General features: G+C 36.6%; 2 protein-coding genes across 2 annotated transcripts; one reads left to right on the plus strand and one right to left on the minus strand.

Moving 5' to 3' along the window:
- Window positions 1–5,402: 5,402 nt before the first annotated feature.
- Window positions 5,403–17,103, minus strand: LOC121432260. Its single transcript, XM_041630120.1, has 4 exons — window positions 16,567–17,103; window positions 12,623–13,187; window positions 9,480–9,610; window positions 5,403–6,413 (listed from the first exon to the last, which is right to left on the minus strand). The coding sequence occupies exons 1-4, from the start codon at window positions 16,670–16,672 to the stop codon at window positions 6,124–6,126; spliced, it is 1,092 nt and encodes a 363-aa protein (XP_041486054.1). The 5' UTR covers window positions 16,673–17,103; the 3' UTR covers window positions 5,403–6,123.
- A 309-nt stretch (window positions 17,104–17,412) lies between these two features.
- LOC121432261 (elongation of very long chain fatty acids protein 6-like) lies at window positions 17,413–18,857 on the plus strand. The gene has a single exon (XM_041630121.1). The coding sequence runs from the start codon at window positions 17,827–17,829 to the stop codon at window positions 18,664–18,666; it is 840 nt and encodes a 279-aa protein (XP_041486055.1). The 5' UTR covers window positions 17,413–17,826; the 3' UTR covers window positions 18,667–18,857.
- The last annotated feature ends 3,865 nt before the right edge of the window (window positions 18,858–22,722 follow it).

Here is a 22,722-nt window from a genome sequence, read left to right on the forward strand (position 1 = left end):
TTCAGCCCGTTCGAAACCCTGCTCTCTGTATCTCTCTCTTTCTCAACCATACTTAATCTTTCTCTCTATCTATCCTTACCCTCTATCATTACACTTTCATTTTCAATATCTATTTCAATCTTATCTTTTCTTCGCTTGTTCTTTCTTTAAACTTTGCATTCCTGTTTCTCATTTTCCTTTACCCATGCTTCTGACTATCTTCACTTAGATTCTTTTCCTTTCTTCAAATATTCCTCCTTCCCCTTTGTCTCTATCTAAACTTTGAAAATCTATCTCTTGATCCCTCTCTTTCTTCTTCAACTCAACAAAACTCATTTCGTTCCCCTTCCCTCTACTATAGCATAACCCTCTTTCCTATTCTCTCTCACTTTCTCTCCATCCTACAACTGTCTTTGTTATTTTGTTCTTCGGTCCCCTTCCCTCTTCTATAGCTTAACCCTCTTTCCTATTCTCTCTCACTTTCTCTCCATCCTACAACTGTCTTTGTTATTTTGTTCTTCGGTCCCCTTCCCTCTTCTATAGCTTAACCCTCTTTCCTATTCTCTCTCACTTTCTCTCCATCCTACAACTGTCTTGGTTATTTTGTTCTTCGGTCCCCTTCCCTCTTCTATAGCTTAACCCTCTTTCCTATTCTCTCTCACTTTCTCTCCATCCTACAACTGTCTTTGTTATTTTGTTCTTCGGTCCCCTTCCCTCTTCTATAGCTTAACCCTCTTTCCTATTCTCTCTCACTTTCTCTCCATCCTACAACTGTCTTTGTTATTTTGTTCTTCGGTCCCCTTACCTCTTCTATAGCTTAACCCTCTTCCCTATTCTCTCTCACTTTCTCTCCATCCTATAACTGTCTTTGTTATTTTGTTCATCGGTCCCCTTCCCTCTTCTATAGCTTAACCCTCTTTCCTATTCTCTCTCACTTTCTCTCCATCCTACAACTGTCTTTGTTATTTTGTTCTTCGGTCCCCTTCCCTCTTCTATAGCTTAACCCTCTTTCCTATTCTCTCTCACTTTCTCTCCATCCTACAACTGTCTTTGTTATTTTATTCTTCGGTCCCCTTCCCTCTTCTATAGCTTAACCCTCTTTCCTATTCTCTCTCACTTTCTCTCCATCCTACAACTGTCTTTGTTATTTTGTTCTTCGGTCCCCTTCCCTCTTCTATAGCTTAACCCTCTTTCCTATTCTCTCTCACTTTCTCTCCATCCTATAACTGTCTTTGTTATTTTGTTCATCGGTCCCCTTCTCTCTTCTATAGCTTAACCCTCTTTCCTATTCTCTCTCACTTTCTCTCCATCCTACAACTGTCTTTGTTATTTTGTTCTTCGGTCCCCTTCCCTCTTCTATAGCTTAACCCTCTTTCCTATTCTCTCTCACTTTCTCTCCATCCTACAACTGTCTTTGTTATTTTGTTCTTCGGTCCCCTTCCCTCTTCTATAGCTTAACCCTCTTTCCTATTCTCTCTCACTTTCTCTCCATCCTACAACTGTCTTTATTTTGTTCTTCGGTCCCCTTCCCTCTTCTATAGCTTAACCCTCTTTCCTATTCTCTCTCACTTTCTCTCCATCCTACAACTGTCTTTATTTTGTTCTTCGGTCCCCTTCCCTCTTCTATAGCTTAACCCTCTTTCCTATTCTCTATCACTTTCTCTCCATCCTACAACTGTCTTTGTTATTTTGTTCTTCGGTCCCCTTCCCTCTTCTATAGCTTAACCCTCTTTCCTATTCTCTCTCACTTTCTCTCCATCCTACAACTGTCTTTATTTTGTTCTTCGGTCCCCTTCCCTCTTCTATAGCTTAACCCTCTTTCCTATTCTCTCTCACTTTCTCTCCATCCTACAACTGTCTTTGTTATTTTGTTCTTTGGTCCCCTTCCCTCTTCTATAGCTTAACCCTCTTTCCTATTCTATCTCACTTTCTCTCCATCCTACAACTGTCTTTGTTATTTTGTTCTTCTTCTTACTTCATCTAACCCCCTGAATGCTCTCTCTCTCTCTCACTTCAGTCCTTTTTGACCACTTATGGCAAAATTACTACAATAATTATAATCTAGCATGCACCAAAAATTAGGGGCAATATACCGATAAATGTTTTCAACAAACATAATTTGAGTGATGGATTAAAATTTGACTATATTTCCTTCATTCATATTAAAAACTTGTGTTTGAATCTGACATCAATATGACAAAGACAACGAGACAAAACATGGGTTAAGAGTCGATTTACTTTATTCACGTGACTTTGATTTGTGGAAAGTGTCCAACATCAATTTAGCAAAGATAATTGAAAAGAAGACTAATAGAAAAGGTGGTAAAGGGTTCATATACTTCATTCATGTGAGTTTGTTTATTGGGAAATATTCAGTGCAAAGTTATTAAAAGGCACAGTACAATGTGCAAGAAGGAAGTGCTGTAACAACGTTAGAATAGACACAATAGACTGAACTTGTTCTAACCTCCAAGTCAAGTCAATGGGGGTGATGAACGATGGAGCAATTAGTCGTGTCTTATTCATCATGGAATTATAGCAAATTGGTCCAATCTAACAATGTTGAGATAGTTAGATAGACTGATGGATAGATAGACTGATGGATGGATAGATAGCTAGATAGACTGATGGATGGATAGATAGTTAGCTAGATAGACTGATGGATGGATAGATAATTAGATAGCTAGACTGAGAAATGGATGGATAGTTAGCTAGCTAGCTAGATAGATAGACTGGATGGATGGATAAATAGTTAGCTAGATAGACTGATGGATAGATAGTTAGCTAGATAGACTGATGGATAGATAGTTAGCTAGCTAGATAGATAGCTAGATAGATAGTTAGCTAGATAGACTGATGGATAGATAGGATGGATGGATAAATAGATAGGTAAATGGATTTCATCAAAAACATATTGTCTTGCAGTACAAAATTGTATTTAATTGAACATGAATTACAAATAAAAATAAACATTAGTGGCAAGTAACACAAAACTTAGCAATGATCATCAAACATTTCTCTACAATTGATTCCACTGACTAGTACAATGTACAATCAATCGTAGAAATAAAGCGTATGATTATTCCCTAACCTTGTTTTATGGGACCTAAATATTATTAAATATACAAGTAACATTTGAAATCAAGAGGTCGTTTCCGTAGTGCACTCAAGTATCCAGGCACCCCAGGAGGGGTAACCAAACTTTAATATCTTCATCTAAAGCTTTGTTTCATTTCCTATGGCCAATATTCTTAAAGGGGAATCCAACCCAAATTAAAACTTTTTTTTATAAGGAAAAGAAAAATCAGACAAGTTGATGGGTGACAGTTGAACAATATTGGACAAACAACAAGAAAGTTATGACTTTTAAAAAGTTGTGCATATTGGTAATCACTATACCCATGGAGACTTCAAATTGGCTGCATATGGGATGTTATAGTGATGTAAGGCAAGGACTACTATTCCATGTACTCCAATACATATTATGGCTAAAATGCCATTTTCCCCAAAAGTTTTATTTCAATTTTTTTTTTCATGAGGACATAAAACAATATACTACCTGGGTTATGTTCAGATTACTGCCCCAGGGAAATGGGTACTTAGGAGAAAACCACAAATCCCTGATAATAAAGTACATGGCCTACGGGAAAGTTGTCCTTGCCCCTTGTCACAATTTACTTACCCAGTTGCCAATTTTTGAAATCTACAGTACATAGTATTAGTGATTAGTCAATTTTTAAGCAGTTACAACTTTCCCATTGCTTGTCCGATTCCTTTCAAACTTTCACCATTCTGCTTAAGTTATTTTTCTCCTCCCAACACAACATTTTATGGCCAAGGCTGGATTCCCATTTAAGTTTGATAGAAAATAAAACATGGTCCAAGTGACTAACAGTCTCAAGATTTTCATTTTGTAAAATAAAAAAATACCATGTTCTTCCATGTTCGAATGACTATATTCCACTCTCTCTGGTCACATGTAAAAAACAACTGATAAGAAGAAAAATCTCAAGAAAAACCTCAGTTCAAATAAACATAGATCAAACACTGTTAGAGCGGCAGATTTTCCACTTATGCTTGGTTTTGTTTTATTGATTCTGCTACGATTGTCATGATTTCAAAGTATTTTTCATAAATCAACTTTGAGGGGCCTATCTTCCATTCAGTTCTGTGAATTCTTTCCCTCTTCCGTATTACAGAAAACTGGGAACTCTAGGCTTAGTTTGATCCAACTGAGAGAGGCAGGAAATGTGAATTTGAACATCAACTGTGTGTGCTTGTGGTATTTACTAGGATTATTTTCTCATACGTTATTTTTCATGGTGGAGAAAACTATTATATTCATCACTCCAGGGACCTATTACACCAACACTTTCTATCTTGGTAACTTCAATTAACCTACATGTATGAATCTGATGTCTAAGGTATTTGACAAAATTATTTAAAGGTCAAATCCACCTCAGAAAAATGTTGATTTAAATCAATAGAGAAAAATCAGACAAGCATAATGCTGAAAATTTCATCAAAATCGGTTGTAAAATAAGAAAGTTATGACATTTCAAAGTTTCGCTTATTTTCAACAAAATAGTTATATGAATGAGCCAGTTACATCCAAATGAGAGAGTCGATGACGTCACTCACTCACTGTTTCTTTTGTTTTTTATTGTTTGAATTATACAATATTTCAATTTTTACGAATTTGATGATTAGGACCTCATTGCCTGAAGCACAAAATGTTAAAATAATGGAATTCCACGTGTTCAGGGAGGAATGAAACTTCATTTCACATGACAATGACGAGAAAATAAAAATATTTCATATTTTGTATAATAAAAGACAAAAGAAATAGTGAGTGAGTGATGTCATCAACTCTCTAATTTGGATGTAACTGGCTCGTTCATATAACTATTTTGTTGAAAATAAGCGAAACTTTAAAATGCCATAACTTTCTTATTTTACATCCGATTTTGATGAAATTTTCAGTGTTATGCTTGTTGAATTTTTCTCTTTTTATTCAAATCAAGTTTTTGTTGGGGTGGACTTGTCCTTTAATCATGAATGATGAATCAAGTTATAATACATTTGCTCAAAATAATTAAGACCCCCTAACAGAAAGAATGACAAATTAGATTGCACACATTGAAAATGACATTTTGGATGGCATGTAAAACAATCACTTTTCAAAATAAAATCAAATTGCACTTTCTAACATTTATAAACATACAATATCTATTTAAAAAAAAATCAGAAGGTCAAAACATGAGGATCGGCAACATTGACACAAATTAACTCCCTGAATGTCCCAGAGATTAAGATCATTAACATGGAACTGCAAAAATACTTTTTGTTCATTGTTTTCTTTCATATTTTCGTGCCAGGCAGCCTCCTGTAGGCCTATATGCTTGATGAAAAAAAAAATAAAACAGCTTTTTTTGCTGTTGACATTTTGCACCATTTCTAAGCACTTGAATATCTAAACAAGGACTTCTCCTAAATTCAAAATGGCCATGCTGACTAGTCCCACGGACAGAATAGTCATAGGTTTGGGATTTTGTAAGGAACATATTTCATTTGCTAGAATTATCAGCAGTGTCACTCGGTCTGCTTGTAAAAGCATATGGGCAAGGATCCAAAGTTGATATCTTCACAAACTCAGGAGATCATCATCTGATCTCAGAAGCATCATAATACACTGGCTCTTCATCTTTTTCAACTATGCCATCCTGTTCACAAATTGGATGGCTAAGGATCTCAGGTTGAACTGTCCACATAGCACTGAAGACATTCATCACCCACTCTCAGCAATGTCATTCTACACTGGCACTTCATCTTTGTCAGCTATGCCATCTTGTTCCAAAGTCTGATGGCTAAGGATCTCAGGTTGAAATGTCCACATAGCACTGAAGACATTCATCACCCACTCTCAGAGATGTCATTCTACACTGGCACTACATGTACATCTTTGCCAACTTTCCCATTCTGTTGACAAAAATGATGGCTAAAGATCTCGGGTTGAACTGTCCTTAGAGCACTTAAGACACTCATCATCTGATCTCAGAAGCATCATTGTACCCTGGTACCTCCTCTTTATCAACCACGCCATCCTCTCAGGTTGAACTGTCCTCTGAGCACTGAGGACATTCATCACCTAATCTCAGCAGCATCATTGTTCATTGGCTCTTGGTCGTTGTCTGCTATACCCACCTGCTCGTAGAACTCACCCGTCCTCCAGACCTGAATGATGTAATCCTGAATTGCAGTGATCTTAGCTCTGACCGCCGCTCCAACTTTCTGTTGTAACAAGCCCAGTCCACACAGGAACAAGAATGTGTTTGAGAACCAGAGGAAGTAATCTGGACCTATAACTGCTGTGGTAGGAACAGGTCCTTCTTGGTCTTCTTCTGAGACTTGTACGGAGTTGTTCACTGGTAGACCTGAATTAAAAAAAAATGAGAACAATAAAAATTAAGTTCAAAACTGCTGTTTAAAGCATGTACATTATTTTCATGGTTTTGCAACACAAATACAAACATTGGAATTGACTACTCCAATACATTTACATCCACTGTATACATGCTTTAAATTGTATGTAACAATTTGCAACATATTATAATTACAATTTTCCATACGACAGCTAAATGAATGAAATTTACCAAAAAAGCTTTAACAGCAGGATTTTGCTTAATTTTGTCATCGATGAGTTGAAAACCAAATATCCTTCAAACTTTAAGCTTATAAAAAAATTATGTTTTTTTGTCTTTCATCTTTACAGTTTCCTATTAAAGATTTAGTATCCTACTAATGATGAAAAAAATCCTCTTAAATTGATTATTATGGCCAAGAAGTAAAACCTCAAAACAAAGTGCTTGATATATAAAGCTGATCTACAAAAATACCAATTCCTTTATTCTGGTTCATGGAAACCATGCCCATAAACACTAACATTTAACAGAATCAGATAAATTCGGAAACGATATACCACAACACAAACAATCTATAACCGGTGCAAACATTTTAATTCCCATGCACTTTGTGCAGAAACCTTTAATTTGAGCCATTAATCATCCAATCTTTTCCCCAAATACAATCATTTCTGCTATAGGATGCACAAAATTGTTGACAATAAAGATAGAACTGAGATATAGTAGGCTACACCATGCTTAGCATCACTCAGCAACCATCATTTACAAAAAAGTAAGTTAGATGATTTGTTGTTTTTATTCTTCATCATACTTAATTTTGAATTATAAATTTTGAATTTTGATTTATGCCCTTCATTGAACAACAATTGATGGAAATTGTGATAGCTTATATAAACAAAATTTTAAAAAATGCTGATCTGAAAACAAAAAATCTTAATATCATCACTGTCATTCATTTTAATAGTGAAAGCCTACATGTATATTTCATATACATACACAACTTTTATATATAATAATAATACAGGGTATTTATATTGCACACATATCCACCTTGTTAGGTGCTCAAGGCGCTCCTATATTACCCGGCTAAGCTAGGCCTTCATAGCGCACACAGCTTCTTAAGGAATTACTGCCTACCGGTACCCATTTACCTCACCTGGGTTGAGTGCAGCACACTGTGGATTAGTTTCTTGCTGAAGGAAATTACGCCATGGCTGGGATTCGAACCCACGACCCTCTGTTTCAAAGTCCGAAGACTAATCCACTGGGCCACAACGCTCCACATATATATATATATATATATTTGGTTTTTCTGCAAATATCATACCAATGGTGCACTGGTTTGCGCTTCTAACATAAGTAAAGCAATGTACAAATTCTTTTGAGCTGTGACTCAGTGTTTATCCATCTGTGGTCTTTCTTGTTAACTACAAATAGTATTAATCTGTGGTGATAGCTAATCCAAGGACAAACACGATTTCTGCTTCATTATTGCCCTTGGTAATCAAATAATTAAGGATTTTTAAAAACTAAGACAACTTTAGTAGAGAATAATCACCTTATAAAAGATGTTATGCAAGTAACCCATAATCACTGACCTTCTTTTAAAGAAAAAAAATTGTAGATTTTATACTAAAGTGCATAAAGGGTCCTGTCACACGCATTCATCTAAAGCACAGTGTACACTGGCCAAAATATATGTTTAAATATGTGTTTAATTTCTAAAGAAAATCAAAAGGCAATTCAAGAATACCTTTTTGGTTTCAAATTAGGTAACTCTGTTCGCCTACTGATATTTCAGCAGCAGCTGGCCATGTTATGAGTGGCTTGTGTTTTAATCTTGAATTGTCCTCTTATGCAATGGTGGTATGTTTCAAGTGATGTTAGAATGTCAATCAAATATTATAAAAGTATTCAGATCAAGTTTTTGGATGCAGATGGATATTCTCCCCATGAGAAGGGCGGGGGGGGGTCTCAGTTTTGTTGTTGTACGCATGTGCAACCAGAAAAAAAATGTCTAAAAAGGCTCACCTTGTCTAGGATATTTTCCTCTTCAAATTCACCATAAAAAAATAAACTATAAGCAAAAGAGTAGGGCCAACAAAATTGGTCTGGACATTTGGAATGCTCACAGAATGCAATTAAAAATTGCAAAATGAACATGAAGTACTGAAATGTTTTTTTTTTTGTAGTTTTCATTTCCCAACCATTCAAGTTAATTTGGTGCCTGGGGAGTGTTTCATCAACTTATTTGACCGACAGATTATCAGATCGGACATCTTTCCTTGATTCTGATTGGCCGAGAGGCACTGTTACTACTGTAACTGTCGGAAAAATGGGACTTGTCAGATAAAACATCCGACAAGTCCTTTCATGAACGCTCCCCAGGTGTGTATGTCCAGGGGATGAATAAAAATATGTCAGTTAAAAACTGGTCTACCGTTTCACAAAGAATTGATATAATTACACATTTCTTTAACGAATGCACTATCAAGCCAATCAAATCAAATGATTTCAGTAGCTTAAAGAGAAATTCCAGTAGTTGCAGTAAACACTGATTTCATGAGAAAGTCTGTAAAACAAGGCTTAATTGTCAGTATATCATTGAGGATCTAGATCTGGTACAGTTACATAAACTGAACTTTGTGAAATCTTGAAATCTACGCTGAAAAATGTTCAGACTGAAGATCCCCAACACAGATAAGCGCACGTGGGACAGTGTATAATTATTGCTTTGAATGTCGGGCCCGACGCTCTACCCGAATCCTGTGCTTATTTGCTGATTTCTCAGCAATTACACAATTTCTTCCAGAATCCTTTGGCACATACGTTTTATTTATACAAACAGACACTTTGGTGGTCATTTCATTGGATTCTGTACGAACTCATTTTGATATCGTTACCAAAACTAGCATTTATCTTTAAAACTGTAATTGCACATAAGTTATTATGTAGTTATGTGAAATGGACCCCTGAACCTCTCCCACGTTTGTCTTGTATGACTCAGTTGCAGTAAGGGGATTTGGGAGATAGGCATTGAACAGGGAAACGCTTCAAAGAGATGGTAACTCTGCTTACCGGTCAAGTTGTGTACAAAGTTCATCATGCTCTCAAGTGTTCTTTGGCTCTCATTAAACCTTGCCGCTAGCTTGCCATTGTGGAACAATATGATGCTTGGGACCGCTACTATCCCATACCTTGAATTTACCCTGTAGGAACGATCGGGAAAAGATTGCATCAAAGCTCATATTCAATAAACCTCTTACTAACAAGTTTGATAACTTATACACGTTAAATGTAATGTAGATTAAAGATTAACGAAAGTTGTCATTGGGTGGACAAAAGAAAACTTTCATAAGAAAGTTTCAAATGTATTACTGATTACATAAGAGATTTCAAGAACAAGACAAGTATTACTGACTATGCAACTAAAATGTATATCTTCATCATTCATTATCATCATCATAATAATGATAGGCATTTATACATGTATAGCGCCATCTATCGAGAAATGTTTTATTCCGAGGGGCAATGTTATCATTATTACCCCGGCTTTAGCTCAAGCTGCCTATCAGCGCTCATGCATTCACGGAATTAATCCTACCGGGTACCCATTCACCTCACCTGGGTTGAGTGCAGCACAATGTAGATAAATTTCTTGCTGAAGGAAATCACGCCATGGCTTGGATTTGAACCCACAACCCTCTGTTTCATAGTAAGACTAATCCACTGGGCCACAACGCTCCACACGTAATCATCATAATCATCATCATCAACAATATCATCATCCTTATGAAATCCTCATCACCACTAAAACCTTAATTTCATTCATATATTGCTTGCAATCATGTTAGTTCACCAAATGTTCCCAATTCGCTTCATTTTCAACTACATATATGGGGTGCAGAAAGCACAAGTGTATCCTAACAAAAAGGGAAGGTACATGTATACAGAAAATGTATATGAACAAGCATGATGATCAGATGTTGTTTGAAGGTTTGCATGGTGGCATGTCAGTCAGACTGCAGGTCCCAAGAAAGTGGCTTTTTTCATCCAAGTGATATTCATGACTTGAGATGTTTTGCATATTTAATGAGCTTGATGCGGACCAAAACACCTCTTTTCATTCGGTCATTGCTGCTCTCATTGTGCATCAAATTTCATGACTTTGGTACCATTGTAAAGAAGAAGAATCATTCTTTCAGGTCATGAGTTTGGATTTATTCAAAGATTTTGTAATATAGGTTAAAATTTTGATCTAAAATATGCTACAAAATAAATATTTTCACCTGACAAAAGCTGCTATTTTCACACTTTATTTATGTTTGAGCCCAAATGATTTTTATATCATGATAAAGCTGAATATGTATGCTTTGAAATGATATAGGTTTCAAAATAAGAATTGCTTTAATCGGGTCAAGATCACACTTTTCATTTGCCAAGTACATAAAGCAGTTTGAAAACAAGAATACTGCACTCTGATTGGTCAAAGAGACCACCCAGTGGCAAATTCCAACGGTTCCAGTGCCTGGGTTCGTGGGAAGGTCACACTTCCCATGTGGTAATCTCCTCAAATACCCCGCGCCTGTTGTTCTGTGAACCTTATCCAGCCAATCAGGACTCTGGATTTCATGCAAGTACAAAATTTCAGAAATCTCGTCTTGTACCTTGGTGGGAAAAGTGTGATCTTGACCCGATTAAAGGTACCGCATATCAAGAATGGCATTGTGAGAAAGTACAGAAGTTCAGCTTTATGGTGAAATAGATATCATTGAGGCTCAAAATAAAAAGTTTTGCACAATTTGCAAAAGAAAACAGAGGAAGAAAATTCAGTTTTGAGGCACACTTTCAGGCCAGAAATTTACTTATTCAACAAAATATTGTATACAAAATAAATGACCAATATGAAAGAGTAACTTTTACTCTATCTGATGGTGCAATAATATGTCATTTAACTTGAGGTTAAAACAGGTAAATTCTTAGAGAAAGAAAATCTCACGAATCACGAGATTTTGCAAGGAGGATTCAGCCACGAGATGATTTGGATGAATCTGGCCTTTTTGCTCATTAGCATAGGGACCTGCGGTCTGACTGCATGTACAGTTGCTGATGTGGTTTACGGTACACCATGTGGAGTGTTATAGAAACAGTGGATAGAAGAGAAGAAGTGGATAGGCGAGAAAGTGGAGATTTGAGAGTAGAGTATTCTTTCTCCTGAAGACGGACAGTCAACCTGTCCGAAACGTCGAGTCTCTCTACTACTCATCATCTCTACTCGCCGACTCAAGCCAGCATCTCCTAATCAGCTCTACTACTCAAGCTGTTCTCCTCAACATTCCTTCTGGTTTACAGTCCTTTTCAGGACTACTTTCAAGAAAGAATACTCTACTCTCAAATCTCCACTTTCTCGCCTATCCACTGTTTCTATAACACTCCACATGGTGTACCGTAAACCACATCAGCAAAGCAAGATGATGATGATCCACAGCATATATATGGTGCCATATTTCTGTTAAAAAAACATTCATAGGCCCAGGCACATACATCAAAAATAATTTTGCCAATCTGTAAAGGGGAATGAAACCTTTGGAGCAAGTAGGCTTGTGTCAAAAAAGAAAAATCAAAGAATAAGAACAAATAGTTTGAGAAAAATCAGACAAATAATGAAAAAGTTATGAGCATTTGAATATTGCAATCACTAATGCCATGGAGATCCTAAGATTGGCAATGCGACAAGGATGTGTGATGTCACAAGTGAACAACTTTCCCGGTGATGTACTATAAAATACCCCCAAATGTCTCTTTTTGCTTTTTCTTATGGTGATACAAGCTCTTTATCCATGATGTATTCTTTAAAAATCTGTATTACATGCCCTCCTATAGAAAGAACACATGATCTACTGATAGACATGATAAAAAAAGGTAGTTTAAGTGAAATATATTAGAAAGTAATTGGGAGAGTTGTTCACAAGTGACATCACGCATCTCTGTCACATTGCCAATGTGAGAATCTCCATAGCATCAGTGATTGCAATTATCAAATGCTCATGACTTTCTCATTATTTGTCCGATTTTTCTCAAACTTTCTGTGATCTTCACACAAGCTATCTTGTTCCAAAGGTTTCATTCTCCTTTATAAACAATGTTTTGGGGTTAATTTCAAATTTCTTGTAGTTTTCAATATTCTGATCTTTCTGAGTGGATTCATGAATCGAACATACCCATTTGCTTGATTGATATCAAATGCCAGGACGTCTAACCCACTCATCGCTCTCCCAAAGGCATTATAATGAGGAGCTGTGGCTGCTGAAAATCGGCAGGATGTGGCAAAGAACATCACTACCACACAAACACTCTCTGAATGCTTGCTTGAGTTGTTTGTCGAGTTTGAACTTGCTTCGATGGACGAGTTCACGATTGCACTCACATTGGGTCGCCGTGATATGAGATGCACAAGTTCAGAGCTGTTGACCATGATGACACCACGACTGCCATTCTGGATGTCGTTGTAGTTGCTGCCACACTTGAATTTAGGAGATGGTGTTGGATCTGGCTGAGGCTGCTCTTCTGCGGATCCATTCAGCCCTTTTAATAATTCACTCAATTCAAACAGTTGGAATGGTGAAGAAGGCCAGGCTGGATGGTCAATATCAGCAGAGTCATCCTGGGATGCGGCCCAACGAGTCCTTTGCGAGATTTGATGGAAAAATTGGGCAAAATGGTTTGGACATGTGCCTTGGTCACCTCTCTGCAATGGGTTTTGTATTGGTGGTTCATTTACACTGCCTGGAATCAAAACAAACATGAAATAATAGACTGATTTAATTTTATATTGGGGATATATCAGTTAATCAATTCCATGACAATTTTTAAGAACTCTATAAACAAGGCATAAAGTTTAAAACTGCATACATCTAATGTTTCAGTAAAATGGCAAATCCATATGAAGGAGAATACAAAGAAGGCAAACAAGAGAAAGAAGGAAGGAAGGAAGGAAGAAATGGTGCAGCAACGCTATGCATGCTTCGTCTGTAATGATGACTGTAGAACAAGCAGTGTAGCAACCATGCTGAACCAGTTCAAATGGACAAATTTACAAGAGCGTAGGGCACAGGCCGAGGTGGTGATTATCTACCGCATTACCAGCTCACTCATTGACATCCCACCTACAGTGTACCTTCCTCACTCCATCCACATCCTTCCATAGACCAGCTATGCGTGGGTTTCTGTGAATCTGAGTGAGATTACATACATTGTGTACAATGTATATGGGGATAGGCTGTGATAGTTGCGTGAGACAGAGATTTGAGGGGATGAACAAGAGTCCAAAATGCTCGAGTCTCACGCATAATGCGCGAGACTTGGTAGCTCTGATAGAGGTCATTCTCAGAAGATCCCTTTGCCAGAACACTTGTCTACCAGAGGAGCTTCTTCCCAGATTCAATAAGACTTTGGAACTCTCCCACAAAGCACAGTTAATTGTACCTCTCTACACATCTTTAAGCAAGAGGTACAAAGACTCAGCTCGGTTAATAACAGTGGTCGTTTTTACTTGCATGGTGTACGCAATATTTTTATCATATGATGTAGGCCTACATACACTTGCACACTGCACCTCACCAGTACAATACACCAGACGGTGGTCTGTACTGTTTCCAGAAGGAGAAGACAAAAAGAAATATATTTTTAAAGGAAGAAAAATACAAATGAAAGAAGAAAGTGAAAGATAATAACAAGGAAGGAAAATAAAAGAAAAAATTCTATCAAGAGTAAGAAGATTTGAAATAAATAATAATTAGAATTTAGCATAATTTATTTAATTTTAGGACTTGAATAAAAAAAGAATTCTGTCATTTGACATTTGTGCATCTTTGCTAATTGCTACATGTACCCTATAAATCTCCACAAAAACTTTGGTCCGCGAAGTTAGGTCACACTTTTCAGAACGGTTTTCCAGCACAGTGCGCATTTGCCGATTGGATTAGAAATTTGAGATCGCGATACCAGCGAAACCCACTCATTCAATGAACAAGGTTATGATATAACCTTGTTCTCAGTTACATCTCCATGTGTGGTAAAATAAGGGTGGCAATGTTTGGCTTATTTTCTCCTTTTCTATGGGACAAATGCTTGATTTTCTTACACTGTCAGTTTTCATTACAGCTATTTATCATATAACGGGGCTCTTATGTAAATTTGATTTTTTAAATTATTTTTTTTCTTAATTAAAAATAGAGATTGAAAAATTAAAATTTTCTTGCCATATTACTTTCCACCAATAGAGGGTGTACACAAAAATATGCCCAAAATTCAAGTTTTTGAGTGCTCTGGTGAATACAAAAATTATTCCCAAGTTACTAATGAAAAATGAATTGCAACTGTATGGAAGTTAGTAATTTTGGTAACAAAAGTGATATTTTTTTAAAGTGTGTGCTCAATACAGCATTGGCATACCATAGTCCTACCTTAGACCAAAAGCTTCGGTCTCTGTTTCGTTGGTTGTTCAGATGAACTCCGTTGGCTTCACTCACCAAATACAGAGACCGAAGTTCTAGCGCGATCTGTACAGGGGACTCAATGGCCATATGTTTATGTACTTAAGATCGGATAAAACGGGGAAGTGAATTTGCGCGACAGCCGAGGTAAGTCACTGTTTTTGTTCCTTTCAACTTCATTTTTCGCCGTTTTTTGGCAATTAATGCCAAGAGTCAATATAAATTTGCATTTTGGTTGCGTTAATTTTCAAAATTTTTATTCATTAAAGACAAAAATTGAAGAGCCCCGACGGGGGGATTTTGCATTGCAAGTCCCCTAATGGTGGCTGCACGATAGCGAGCCATCTGTGTACGAGGAGATATTATTAAAAAAATGTTAAAAAACTCCTCGAAACAGACGGCTGCCAGCTGTCTAGCAGTGAACAAGTGGCGAAACCCCTTTACTATTTTACATTTTCGTCAATGATTTCATAGTTTACGATCTTGCAGTTAATGTGGCAATTACTTCATGAATTGGTTTTGTATAAATTGTGATTATTTTGTGAAAAAATTGAAGCCTGATGAATATTTTTGAAAAGTCCGCGAAGTAGACCTAGTATAGTGATTGTATTACCGACCGGCCTTGTATTATCGAACGCGCGCATCAGATGCATCAGAAAATAATCAAATACGCTCAAACCTTTGCAACTTCCTTCCAACAGTAGAGGCGCACGGCCAATATTGGAGACCGTCTCCCATGAGAGAGATTATCTCCAATATCAGAGACTTTCATAAAGAATTTTGGTATCCAATTTCAGAGACAGTCTCCAGTTTTGGAGACCAATTTTCTTTGTTTACATTTGCTTAAAAAGGATTACCTTGGCGGCAAATGAAAATGTGATAAGCAGATTCCTCATGAAATATTACCCCTTTTCACTGTCTACTTTAAAAATTCACCGTCTACTTTTGTTTTTATAAGGATTTTTGTTGTCATCCACACACAAAACAAATGGGCTTCTGACCTCGGTGGGACAAAAGTTTGGGTGGAAAAAATCATACTTTTGTTGGTGTTGTTTCTTTTGTTCTTTTGCAAAGCAAGTCTCCAATATGGGAGATTGTCTCCCTTATTTTTAATATTGGAGAGAGTCTCCCATATTGGCCGTGCGCCTCTACTGTCCAAAGGGAACTTAAATAGAAAAATGATGAAAAATTATCAACAACACAATTTTGAAGTCTTTATATACTCAAAACAATAAAAATGGTCAAAATAGCTCATCAGTGACTTTGTTGTTTTCCCAACTTTTCCCATAGAAAACACACGTTCGGTAATACGATACCTTTTCAAGTGACCAAAATATTTCACTTTCGAAGAGGGGCCAGGGGTCAGATTGGAAGCTGATGTCGTAAAAAGGAAAAACAATTTCGGCAAAATTTCTGCATATTTATATTTTGTAGGTATTTGTGTATTTATGGTGAAAGTTTGGTGAATTTTATTGGAATAATGTGTTTGATATGATCAAATTCATGAAAAGTGTTCGGTAATACGATCCACCATACACCCCGGCATCATCCTACAACACAATTCCTAATGATATGGGACCACATCATTTATCTTGGTTCATAATTCAACTGCATTTTTATTAATAATCCATGTTATCCGAAAATGAATTCCAGAAAATATTACGACTTACCTTCTACACTACTCCATGAACTAACAAGAAATATGATTTTCACAGCAAAAATAAACATTTTCTTTGGTAACATAGTTCGTTTCATCCGGCCAAAAACAGTGCCCATTGATGTCAACAAACTTTATTTCGCAAATCCTGATCCTGCAGAAGTAATTTCGCTCTCTGTATCTGCGCTACCCAGTTTAGAGATAAGCGAAATATCATAATTAGGTCAACAAACTTTTTCAAATACAGCACGTGTGTGATCGCCGTTGGGCAATGATAGCTCCATGATATATTTTTCGCCAGTGAAAGATTATATAGTCAAGATTGTTTTCTGTTGCTCACAAGTGTTGATTTTTGTACTTATTTGGTGGAAGTGTGAAGTCACTGACATTTCATGTTCCCTACGAAGCAACATTATGTCGAAATTCACCCCTAGATCTAAATGCTTTCCATTATTGTCTCTAATTATCGCCCCATCGCAGTCAGAGATGATAGAATTCACGTGTTCGACTTCACCGGGTCAGCTCCTCCCATTTCAGCATCGCACCACCTGATGCCATCAACCAATCAGAATGGAGATTTCTCCGACAGTGCTCCGTACATTTACCAAACGGAAGTTTTTTGTTTTGTCTAATCTTTCCTAAAATTATATATATATTCCATATTATACCAACAAAATACTATTAGATGCATGATAGAATAATCGGAAAATTATTTTCATGTGCATATAAACTCTAAATATACATTTTTGAAACAAAATTAACAGAAAAATTATTACAATAGGAACTTCCAAAGGGAGTAATAATCAAAGAATAACCAGCGTCTTTCTATCGTGTTTCTTGGTGAGATATTACCGGGAATATTCATAAGCTACTCAAGTGTGGAGGAGGCAGCGGCGGAGCTGAGGGTTTGGCTTTGATCTTGTTTCTGTTGCTATAGTATATCACGCCCGGTCAAGGTTTCGAAGAGGGAGTGTCCAGGGGTTTATGAATTCTAGAAAATATCCTCATCTCAGCTCATATCAACATCTGTAGTAGGAATCATCTATCCCGGAACACCAGTTTTTAATGTGACCTCTGACAGCAGACGAAAACTTTCAGAATCCCTGCAATTTATTTCAAGACGGGGCACCAGTCGACTGCTGCTAAGACTGCTCGTAAAGAATCAGTGTTGGAACTTCAGTGCAGTGTGATTCTGTCCAGGCTTTGCGAGAAGTGCATCTCGATCTAGATTCTTTGCGAAACTGTTTTGATCAAGGATTCAGTCATTGGAACCATGTCATCTCTGGGGATAGAGCCGGTGGATGCTTCTACCCGGCTGAATGCGAACCACACCACCGTTTTCGCGTTCGAGAAGAGTTTCAACTACAAGGATCAAATAACCTGGTTTGAAAACAACTGGACCTTGTCTTTCACGTCTTGTGCAGTGTACATCGTGGTTATCTTTGGCCTTCAGGCATGGATGCAGAACCGACCCAGGTACAACCTCCAGTATGCTCTAACTGCCTGGTCCTTCATGTTGGCCATCTTCAGTTGGATCTGCGCTGTTCGTCTTGTCACCGACTGCTTCTTCTTCGTCAGGACATACGGGTGGAAGGCCTCTATGTGTGATCCTGTCTTCTACAAAGGCGTAAGCGGATTCTGGTGCTGGCTGTTTGTCCTGAGCAAGCTTCCGGAACTTGGAGACACCGTGTTCATTGTGCTCCGCAAGCAACGGCTCATCTTCCTCCACTGGTATCACCACATCACTGTCCTCCTTTACTCCTGGTACAGCTACGCTCACTACATTGCTCCTGGTCGCTACTTTATCCTCATCAATTCCTGTGTCCACGCCATCATGTACAGCTACTACACCGTTCGTGCAGCCAAGCTTATGCGTATTCCAAGTTGGGTTAACATCTCCATCACGACCATCCAGATTCTACAAATGGTTGTCGGTTGCTATGTCAACATATATGCTTACAGGATGATCAAGAAGGGGGAGTCGTGTTCCACCACCCATGATAATATAAAATATGCCTCCCTAATGTACCTCAGTTATTTCATGCTCTTCGCACATTTCTTCTACAATACCTATATCAATAAGACATTATCAAAGAAATCTCATAAAGAATGATGTATGTTTTGGCAGGTAGTTGATACAATAGATAAGAATTTATATTTACACTCATGAATATATTTGTATGTCTTGCTACGTGCACAACAAATTGTGTGAAGGTCAACAAGAGGCCGGAAAACCTACATCAGTACAAGTGGCAGCCTTGCAAGTAATTCAATTCAAGCCCTATTTTCATGAAGTGCAGATGAGTCTGTACAAAAAATTGGAAATATCTTTAAACAGAAATTAAGACTGTGGATAGGCTACAAAACAGTACGAGGTGGTAGCCGATAAAGTGATCACTAGAACGATATCATGTACAGTCACTATATTGAGTGTGTATTGACATATTATGTAGAATGATGCAGTGGAGATGTAACTGGTGGAGGAAATATTAAAAACCGATTGATAGTGTTATATTATCATATTTTACCCCATCCTTCATTATGTTCAAAAGTGGGTTGTGTGGCATAGTCCAATAGACTGTTGGTCTGGATAAGGTCACCAGGCATTTCCCTGTTAGGATTGTAGTCTGCCTTTAACAGGTGCATTATAGCAAATTGTAACACCATCTTGAGCAGATCAAGTCGCAATCAGACAATCTGGTGGTATGATATTTGACAGGTCTTATTTTGCAGACATGGTTGTCTGCAGGTTCATAGTTGTCTAACTGCTTAGTAAACTACAATGGCCTTGCCACAGTGACCGATATGTATCAGGGTTCATCTCTGCAACCGTAGTCAAATAGAAGCTTTAGCAATATTGAATTCCAGAGAGTGCAATAGTACAAAATATATCATGAGGTCAAGTTTTCTTATTTCTTTGGTAATTATAATATTACTATTATTATTTCTATGGTATATTCCATATATGACAAAATGATATGTTTTGATTATTGCACAAGCTTAGGCAGTCAATACTTGTTATATGATATCACAAAGGTGTAGTGACAGTGCAATAGTAAAAGCTATTGCATTATTGCAGTGCAATAGTAAAAACTATTGCACAGCTCTTATACTTTGTCCATGCCTGATGTTCTTTTGTTCAACTAATGTCAGAGTATGATCAACTCGTTCCCTAATTGAACCTGGTGCTCCCTATGAAAAGCATATGGGAATTACAATATCAGTGGTTAGTGGGTTAAATTCTGCTTTGTTTGGCAATTGTTTTTGCAATAGTATTAAGGGTATTTAAGTAAAGACTCAGTGTGTGTGGATATGAGATTATATTTCCTGTCGGGTTAGGGAATATAGGGAATTTTTACCACATTTTAAGAAAGTGAAACGGGAAATCCAAGCTATGATGTATTTAGATAAGCTGGGAATAATTTTGCTTTACAAATTTGAATAGAAAGCTCTCAACTAAGTAAAGTAGAGTCATATGTAAAAATATGCTATACAAAAAATTTTATGCATAGCAGTCTTTCAAAAATGTGGAGCATATTCATTGTGATGCGATACCAGGAAAATCATTCCCTGATAAAATGTAATTTCAATGTGGTCAGAAAACCCTAAATAATGATGCATGAAACTCTAGTATGATTTATATTCAAATCTATAAATTGAATTATTGGAATGTGGCAAAATCCTAATCATGTTAAAAATTGTGTAATTTCATGCATTCACATTTAAAGTAATGTTTGGAAGAATTTAAGTCAGATAAGATGAATTCATATCTTATATTTATAACTCCACTCTGTATGTGATGAAAGAAGAGCACATTTGATTGGTTTAAAGTACAGCTTTCAACATTACAATTTCTAACCCTTTGATGTTAACCATGCCCAAAAATCCTTATTTATTTTATTTCCAATATTTCTATCACCTAATCCAAGCTTCCAAATTTATTGTTTGCTTGTTTTGCACACAGGAGATATCTTGATTTACGTATCATTTTTGAAAACATTGGAATGTGACCAAACATGCTTTCTAGATGGACCAATACATTGAAGATTCTTTAGGTTCCATTATTATTTCGCTGACCCACTAAATTTCCACCTATCAACCAAAGTTTCTTCCTTGCATACACAATGCACTGCAGATTGTACGCAGCTGACTCAAATGTTATTGTAATCTTGTTCCACCATGAGTGACTAAATTCACATTGGTATTATCTTGCATTTTTGCATTATATGCCATGAAATTGTGTGTGCATAACTAGGCCTATAGCAAAAGAATGCTTAAGTAGGCAATCTTATAAGTTAGTCTTAAGTCATGCTGATTAGGGTTCATAGTACTTTGCGACAAGCCCTGCAATTTAAGTCTGTTATCCATGTAGCTTCTATTTTTTGCTTTTGTCAAGGGTCAGCTAAATTCAGACACTGACAGAACTCCTAGGACATTGGCTGTACCTTTGGTATCAAACCTACTTCAACTTTTCAAAGTGATCTCCAAGTCAGTTAAGAATCCCATACTGAGGATGCGTGATCACTTCCAGAAACTCTAATGGAATTTGACGGAACAAGATGTCTTGTTGACATTGTACCTCATTGTCATTTGATAATTAGTCAAATGTTTGATTTGGTAATCAAATATCTGTGTTCTCATTGGTATTGAGTGATAACAGTGTATTTTTGTTTATTTTTACCAATGATATTATACATGATATAGGACAATGCCCTGTTAATTTCCATTGTGACAGGTATGTTAACTGGTGGTGTGTTTCAAACCGGTACTATATTCAACTACTAGTACATATTTTCATAGTGAAAATAATGCATTATGTCACATTCCATTCCAGTGGCAAATATGTAGTTTCTTTGAGGGAAACTATCAGTCCCTTTGAGCCATTCCCAACTTACTGGAATTCCCCGGTAATATTTATGAAGAGCAATTTCTGTTCACGAGGCAATATGCTTTACGCTGCCACCATTGAAAGAATTCATTATTTGTACTGGAGCATTCAAAATGTCCATGTTAACAGGTCCTCAAAGTTTTCAGATATCTGCCTTTATTGTGAAGAAGTTTTTGTGTCCTCACCATAGCAGTTGGCTGTTGTGTTTGCATTGCTTTTGTCGTCACAGTGTGTTTGCCCAAGGACCGGCTCTTGTTAAACTCTTAGAGAGAGAGGTGGTATTAAGAAACTGAAGCCTGTCATGTGGAGTGGAAAAATATGAGATGAAATATAAAAAATACTCTGAATTCCTTTAAGTTTTCAATATGGGTCCCATCTCATTCAAGAGCCTCAATGTTGTCACCTCATGTTTAACCAGTTATCTCAATATTTATTTGAAAGAAATTATCCATGCTTGCCTTTTTTCAAGGCTGTGTTCCATTTTTTCTGTAACTGCTTAATCGTATCAAACAGTAGTTTTATTAAACTTCACTTATTTTAGATGTTTCATGTGGATGTGAATAATTACCAAATCAGTCGTTCAGAACAGGGTCAAATGACAAAATAAACATATGTTTATGTTGAGTATATTACATGTAGTTCCTTTTAGAATATCTGCATATTTAAGGTTAAAAGAGATGTAAAACTGGTCCATTGAGTTCTTATTTCTGTTTACTGCAGAGCATTTTGAAATACAATCTAATCTATTCACCTGGGAATCTATGCGATTGTAGATAAATTGTGTCATTATATTTTGAATATTTGAGAGTCATTGCAAATCACTTCAAGAGCATGCAGCTTTGAACTTTATAAATTGTCCATGTTAAATTTATCCTAAAATGTTTTTGATACTTTCTGAAAATAAATTTATATCAGGCATTTTTTAATAACTTTTTTTTCAATTATTGAATATTATAGGATATTTATCATAAATGCAAAGTTATTTATTTGTTTTAATTTTGAAATGATCTGAAAAGATTTGTTTTGCTCGTGGAATAGTGAATTTGAATGCATAGTTCAAGTTTTCATTGAAAAGAAGTATTTACACTTCCAGAAACTAGACAGCATTTGGAATGAATTGAAGTGAGGAAGTGAATATTTTAGATATAATGTTTGATTTATCTTTCATTTATTTTGAGCAGGAGGTCACAAATCTAGAATTCATTTTTGTGTCGTACGCAATTCATTTATTGCTGTTATGCAACATTGCATACATGTTGAATGAGAATATATTTACTCCAT

This window comes from Lytechinus variegatus, chromosome 18 (assembly GCF_018143015.1).
Source record: "Lytechinus variegatus isolate NC3 chromosome 18, Lvar_3.0, whole genome shotgun sequence".
Lineage (NCBI taxonomy): Eukaryota > Metazoa > Echinodermata > Echinoidea > Temnopleuroida > Toxopneustidae > Lytechinus > Lytechinus variegatus.

Excerpts from the sequence above, each read along its gene's own strand:
- LOC121432260 (XM_041630120.1), bottom strand. The coding sequence starts at position 16,672 with ATGGGCACTGTTTTTGGCCGGATGAAACGAACTATGTTACCAAAGAAA. Across the intron at positions 9,611-12,622 it reads GATATCAATCAAGCAAATGG|GGTAAATTCAAGGTATGGGA; the intron begins GTATGTTCGATT and ends TCGTTCCTACAG. Across the intron at positions 6,414-9,479 it reads CTTTGTACACAACTTGACCG|GTCTACCAGTGAACAACTCC; the intron begins GTAAGCAGAGTT and ends TTTTTAATTCAG.
- LOC121432261 (XM_041630121.1), top strand. The coding sequence starts at position 17,827 with ATGTCATCTCTGGGGATAGAGCCGGTGGATGCTTCTACCCGGCTGAAT.